The sequence below is a fragment of the Lampetra planeri genome, chromosome 73 (genome assembly GCF_965212315.1).
Source record: "Lampetra planeri chromosome 73, kcLamPlan1.2.h2, whole genome shotgun sequence".
Classification (NCBI taxonomy): domain Eukaryota; kingdom Metazoa; phylum Chordata; class Hyperoartia; order Petromyzontiformes; family Petromyzontidae; genus Lampetra; species Lampetra planeri.
The window spans coordinates 955,889-963,355 of NC_136178.1; the positions used below are offsets into that span (position 1 = coordinate 955,889).

At 52.9% G+C, this 7,467-nt stretch overlaps 1 protein-coding gene across 1 annotated transcript in view; it reads right to left on the reverse strand.

Moving 5' to 3' along the window:
* Positions 1–6,009, reverse strand: part of RP2 (RP2 activator of ARL3 GTPase) — a 41,889-nt gene extending 35,880 nt beyond the window's left edge. The window contains exon 1 of the mRNA XM_078620586.1: positions 5,417–6,009. Coding sequence (XP_078476712.1) covers positions 5,417–5,554 — 138 coding nt within the window. The 5' untranslated portion in view covers positions 5,555–6,009. The remainder of the gene's footprint in view (positions 1–5,416) is intronic.
* Positions 6,010–7,467: the final 1,458 nt, after the last annotated feature.

The window sequence follows — 7,467 nt, forward strand, 5'->3', positions numbered from 1 at the left end:
CACCTAGCCTGGCACAGCAGCCAACCCACGGCACCTGCGGGGTCTGTCCCGTGACCTCCTCCTGCTGCACCTAGCCTGGCACAGCAGCCAACCCACGGCACCTGCGGGGTCTGTCCCGTAACCTTCTCCTGCTGCACATAGCCTGGCACAGCAGCCAACCCACGGCACCTGCTGGGTCTGTCCCGTGACCTCCTCCTCCTGCACCTAGCCTGGCACAGCAGTCAACCCATGGCACCTGCCGGGTCTGTCACGTGACCTCCTCCTCCTGCACCTAGCCTGGCACAGCAGTCAACCCACGGCACCTGCTGGGTCTGTCCCGTGACCTCTTCCTCCTGCACCTAGCCTGGCACAGCAGTCAACCCATGGCACCTGCTGGGTCTGTCCCGTGACCTCCTCCTCCTGCACCTAGCCTGGCACAGCAGTCAACCCATGGCATCTGCTGGGTCTGTCCCGTGACCTCCTGCTGCACCTAGCCTGGCACAGCAGTCAAACCATGGCACCTGCTGGGTCTGTCCCGTGACCTCCTCCTGCTGCACCTAGCCTGGTACAGCAGTCAACCCACGGCACCTGCTGGGTCTGTCCCGTGACCTCCTCCTCCTGCACATAGCCTGGCACAGCAGTCAACCCATGGCACCTGCTGGGTCTGTCCCGTGACCTCCTCCTGCTGCACCTAGCCTGGCACAGCAGTCAACCCACGGCACCTGCTGGGTCTGTCCCGTGACCTCCTCCTCCTGAACATAGCCTGGCACAGCAGTCAACCCATGGCACCTGCTGGGTCTGTCCCGTGACCTCCTCCTGCTGCACCTAGCCTGGCACAGCAGCCAACCCACGGCACCTGCAGGGTCTGTCCCGTGACCTCCTCCTGCACCTAGCCTGGCACAGCAGGCAACCCATGGCACCTGCAGGGTCTGTCCCGTGACCTCCTCCTGCACCTAACCTGGCACAGCCGTCAACCCATGGCACCTGTTGGGTCTGTCCCGTGACCTCCTCCTCCTGCACCTAGCCTGGCACAGCAGTCAACCCATGACACCTGCTGGGTCTGTCCCGTAACCTCCTCCTCCTGCACCTAGCCTGGCACAGCAGCCAACCCACGGCACCTGCTGGGTCTGTCCCGTGACCTCCTCCTCCTGCAAGTAGCCTGGCACAGCAGTCAACCCATGGCACCTGCCGGGTCTGTCACGTGACCTCCTCCTCCTCCTGCACCTAGCCTGGCACAGCAGTCAACCCACGGCACCTGCTGGGTCTGTCCCGTGACCTCTTCCTCCTGCACCTAGCCTGGCACAGCAGTCAACCCATGGCACCTGCTGGGTCTGTCCCGTGACCTCCTCCTCCTGCACCTAGCCTGGCACAGCAGTTAACCCATGGCACCTGCTGGGTCTGTCCCGTGACCTCCTGCTGCACCTAGCCTGGCACAGCAGTCAAACCATGGCACCTGCTGGGTCTGTCCCGTGACCTCCTCCTGCTGCACCTAGCCTGGTACAGCAGTCAACCCACGGCACCTGCTGGGTCTGTCCCGTGGCCTCCTCCTCCTGCACCTAGCCTGGTACAGCAGTCAACCCACGGCACCTGCTGGATCTGTCCCGTGACCTCCTCCTCCTGCACCTAGCCTGGCACAGCAGTCAACCCATGGCACCTGCTGGGTCTGTCCCGTGACCTCCTCCTCCTGCACCTAGCCTGGCACAGCAGCCAACCCATGGCACCTGCAGGGTCTGTCTCGTGACCTCCTCCTGCTGCACCTAGCCTGGCACAGCAGCCAACCCACGGCACCTGCAGGGTCTGTCCCGTGACCTCCTCCTCCTGCACCTAGCCTGGCACAGCGGTCAACCCACGGCACCTGCAGGGTCTGTCCCGTGACCTCCTCCTCCTGCACCTAGCCTGGCACAGCAGTCAACCCACGGCACCTGCCGGGTCTGTCCCGTGACCTCCTCCTCCTGCACCTAGCCTGGCAGAGCAGCCAACCCATAGCACCTGCTGGGTCTGTCCCGTGACCTCCTGCACCTAGCCTGGTACAGCAGTCAACTCATGGCACCTGCAGGGTCTGTCACTTGACCTCATCCTCCTGCACCTAGCCTGGCACAGCAGTCAACCCATGGCACCTGCAGGGTCTGTCCTGTGACCTCCTCCTCCTGCACCTAGCCTGGCACAGCAGTCAAACCATGGCACCTGCTGGGTCTGTCCCGTGACCTCCTCCTCCTGCACCTAGCCTGGCACAGCAGTCAACCCATGGCACCTGCAGGGCCTGTCCCGTGACCTCTTGCTGCACCTAGCCTGGCACAGCAGTACAACCCACGGCACCTGCTGGGTCTGTCCCGTGACCTCCTCCTCATGCACCTAGCCTGGCACAGCAGTCAACCCATGGCACCTGCAGGGTCTGTCCCGTGACCTCCTCCTCATGCACCTAGCCTGGCACAGCAGTCAACCCACGGCACTTGCTGGGTCTGTCACGTGACCTCCTGTCAGCAGCGAGCCTTCGACACGTGGCTCCCTCAAAGTGGCACCTAGCCTGGCACGGACGCCGTGGTGACTACACTATACACTACACTATAGTAGATATTATTACACTATACACTACACTATACACTACACTATAGTTTATATTATTACACTATATACTACATTAAACACTACACTATACACCAGAGGTGTGGACTCGAGTCATGTGACTTGGACTCGAGTCAGACTCGAGTCATGAATTTGATGACTTGCGACTCGACTTGGACTTGCATAACAATGACTTTGTCCCACCTATGAGATGTGGACTCGAGTCATGTGACTTGGACTCGAGTCAGACTCGAGTCATGAATTTGATGACTTGCGACTCGACTTGGACTTGCATAACAATGACTTTGTCCCACCTCTGCTATACACTACTATACACTATACACTACACTATAGTAGATATTATTACACTATACACTACAATACACTACACTATATACTACTACACTATACACTAAAATACACTACACTATACACTACACTATAGTTTCTACAATGCACGACACTATACACTACAATACACTACACTATACACTACACCATAGTTTATATTATTACACTATACACTACACTATATATTACACTATAGTTTAAATTATTACACTACACTATACACAACACTATACACTACAATACACTACACTATAGTTTCTACTACGCACAACACTATACCCTACACTATACACTACAGCATCTGCTACACTTTTTACCACGTTATGCTATTAAACACGACACTCTCCACGACTCTTTTGGCTCGCCATCGAACAAAGCCGGTGGCCACGGCATCGTCATCGCGTGCCACTTTCAGAAGCGCTTCTACAGCCATCTGGAACGCACTTCCTTCTGACATTAGGAAGTTACTGGAACTTTCACATCATCATCGTCATCATCATCATCTAGAATGAGAAAGTCATTCCTGTAGAACTTCTACTTCTCGTTGTTGTTGTTGGTCGGCTACGTACTGTGCCCAAGAAGTTCAAGATACAGACACGACACTGTACACTACTACACACTACACTGTACACTACCATACACTGTATACTACTACACACTACACACTACACTATACTACTATACACTACAATACACTACACACTACACTACACACTACTATACACTACACACTACATTACACTACACACTACACAATACACTACTATACACTACACTATACACTACTACACTACACTGTACACTACCATATACTATATACTACTATACACTACACTATACACTACACACTATACTGCTATACACTACACTATGCACTACACACTATATTACTATACACTATACTACTATACACTACTATACACTACACTATACACTACTACCCACTATACACTACACTATACACTACACCATACACTACGCACTATACACTACACTACACTATATACTACTACACTATACACTACACTATACACTACACTACAATACACTACACTACTATACACTACACTATATACTATACTATATACTACACTATACACTACCCTATACACTACCCTATACACTACACTATACACTACTACACACTATATACTACACTACTATTCACTACACTACTATACACTACTATACACTACACTACTATACACTATACTACTATACACTACACTACTACACCACTATACACTATTATACACTACACTACTATACACTACACTAGTGTAGGGGTTATTACGGGAGTAAAGGCGGACAAGAAACACAGGGGTGTCTGCACCCGCACACACGGGTGGCCACACCGACGTCCGCATCCGTTAACCACTGGGGGGCCATGGGGGCTCTGTGATCCCCCATAACCCCGCCCCTCCGAGGGGATCTCTATAAAAGGCGGGGAGCCAGAGAGCTCGGGGCCAGTTCGACACGAAGTCTCTGAGATTAGGCCCTGGGACTCCCCTGTCTCGCTGCCCTTGTCAGGGCCGAGCTGGGTAAGCCAGCGGCGTGGCCCAAGAGCTCCCGGACCTCTGCCCTTGTAAGGGCTGGGCCGGCTTAGCTGGTGCCGAGATCTGTGCTTACCAGGGCCAGATCAGACAGCCTCCCGTAGCCCATTAGAGGAGGACTGGGGAGCAGGACAGAGGGCTTAGTACTAGGGTGGTTCCCCACATAGTACGGGTGAAGGGGCCGTTACCCCTTCAACTATTGTGTCTGTCCTTGAGTTAATAAAAAGAGTGTGCCTCAACTCCGACGTCGTCTCCCTGAACTCACTACACTAGTATACACTACACTACTATACACTACACTATACACACTAATTACACAACACTACTATACACTACACTACTACACTATACAATACACTACACTATACACTACTACACACTATACACTACACACTACTACACACTACACTACAACACCACTACACTATACACTACTATACACTACACACTACACTACTATACACTATACACTACACTATACACACTAATTACACTACACTATACACTACTATACACTACACTATACACTACACTGGCTGGGTGGCTAAACGCAAGGGGATTTCATAATCGAGTTTGTTGTTGGGGCTCAGATGACGACGTGAATATAATTTAGTCGAGATTTAGTGTCATCACGTCAACACTAAACGCGGTTAGTAACTTAATCACAGCAACTAACCCGTTGTGGTCACTTTACATTAAATAACATTTCATTATTCACAACGCGAGTGGCGATGGCTTTGGTTGACGATTAAAACCCGACGTGGCGAATCGTTTATTTATTTTAAATTGTTTTTTTAATTTTTTAAACATTCCGCCTTTTTTTATTATCGAATAGCGGATCGGGCTGGTTGAAGCGGAGCGGAGGCCGCGCGTGCTCCCCACGGAGCCTACGGCCTTGCCTGAATCGCTGCGCGGGCTCTGGTGCACCACGCTCGGCTAGCGCGGGGCTACCCCCCCCACCCCCTCGTTACCTTTTCGCGCTTGTCCCAGCTGTACTGCTTTGGCGGAGCCGCTACCACCCCGGCCACCGCCTCCTCCTCCTCTTCGCCGCCTTTTCCTCCCTCGCCACGATTCTTTTTGCTCGATTTCTTTGAGAATAAACAGCCCATAGCTCTTGCTGTGTGTGTGGTGGTGGTTGTTGTGTGGTGGTTGTTGTGTGTGTGTGGTGGTGGTGTGTGTGGTTGTTGTGTGTGGTGGTTGTCTGTGTGGTGGTGGTGTGTGTGGTGGGTGTGTGTGCTGGTGGTGGTGGTGTGTGGTGGTGGTGGTCTGTGGTGGTGGTGTGTGTGTGTGGTGGTGGGGTGTGTGGTGGGTGTGTGTGTGGTGGTGGTGTGTGTGGTGGTGGTGTGTGTGGTGGTGGTGTGTGTGGTGGTGGTGTGTGTGGTGGTGGTGTGTGTGGTGGTGGTGTGTGTGGTGGTGGTGTGTGTGGTGGTGGTGTGTGTGGTGGTGGTGTGTGTGGTGGTGGTGTGTGTGGTGGTTGTTGTGTGTGGTGTGTGTGTGTGGTGGTTGTGTGTGGGTGGTGGTGTGTGTGGTGGTGTGGGTGGTGGTGTGGGTGGTGGTGTGGGTGGTGGTGTGGGTGGTGGTGTGGGTGGTGGTGTGGGTGGTGGTGTGGGTGGTGGTGTGGGTGGTGGTGTGGGTGGTGGTGTGGGTGGTGGTGTGGGTGGTGGTGTGGGTGGTGGTGTGGGTGGTGGTGGTGTGTGTGGTGGTGGTGTGTGTGTGGTGGTTGTCTGTGGTGGTGGTGTGTGTGGTGTGTGTGGTGGTGTGTGTGGTGGTGTGTGTGGTGGTGTGTGTGGTGGTGCGTGTGTGCGGTGTGTATGTGTGTGGTGTGTATGTGTGTGGTGGTGGGTGTGTGTGTATGGTGTGTGTGTGTGGTGGTGGTAGTAGTTGTTGTTGTGGTGATGGTATCGTGAAACAAGCTGGTGAAGAACCTCTTCCGCCCGCAGATCAGCAGCGCTGCCTTGCTACTGCTGCTACTGCCTCTACTACTGCCGCTACTACTACTGGAGCTGCTACTACTGCTGCTGTGACTTCTGCAGCTGCTGTTGCTGCTGCAGCTGCTGCTACTGCTGCTGTTGTTACTACTGCTGCTGCTGTAGTTGCTGCTGCTGTAGCTGCTGCTGTTGCCACGGCAACCGGCAGTGGTGTGCCCCCCCTCTCTCTATGCCAGGAGTCTAATCTCGACTTAGACTGCACCGGGAGAATGAATCTGATGAGCGATGAAGCTCTTGAAGTCACGGCCACACCGAGACTCAGCAGGTCAGAGCCTGGCAATCAGAGCCAACGCTGCTGCTAGAGTAACCAGCAAGGCATGGGACTCTCTCTGTCTGTGCCAGGAGTCTAATCTGTATTTAGACTGCACCAAGAGGATTAATCTGATGAGCGATGAAGCGCTTTGATCGACAATTGTCCCAGTGAGAAACCTCTGCCAGATTGAGCGCGAGATTGCTGCGATTGTCGCTGTCGAACCGTGATCGTGAATGTTTTAATGTTCACCAAATAATCAGTGACCTGCCTTGTTACAGACCAACTCCAGTTCAAGTTTATTTATTAGGTATAGCCCTGTGAGCCATTCGGCTCTTGAATCGGGTGCAACCGCAACAAACAAAAAACGAAAACATGAACAAAAAACATCTTAAAGTGACTATGTGACTAAGTGCAAACAGAAAATCCAAGAAAAGACAGCAACATATTGCAGAAAAAATCACCGTACACCAACGCTGTGTGCAAAAATCCCAGTGGGATGCAAGTCAAACAACAACAACAACAACCACAAGCCAACTTCGATTAAGGCCACTCACTCACCTGTCAGCCCCTAGTCAGTCTCCTGCCTTGTTACAGACCAACTCACTCACCACTCAGCCCCTAGTCAGTCTCCTGCCTTGTTACAGACCAACTCACTCACCACTCAGCTCCTAGTCAGTCTCCTGCCTTGTTACAGACCAACTCACTCACCACTCAGCTCCTAGTCAGTCTCCTGCCTTGTTAAAGACCAACTCACTCACCACTCAGCTCCTAGTCAGTCTCT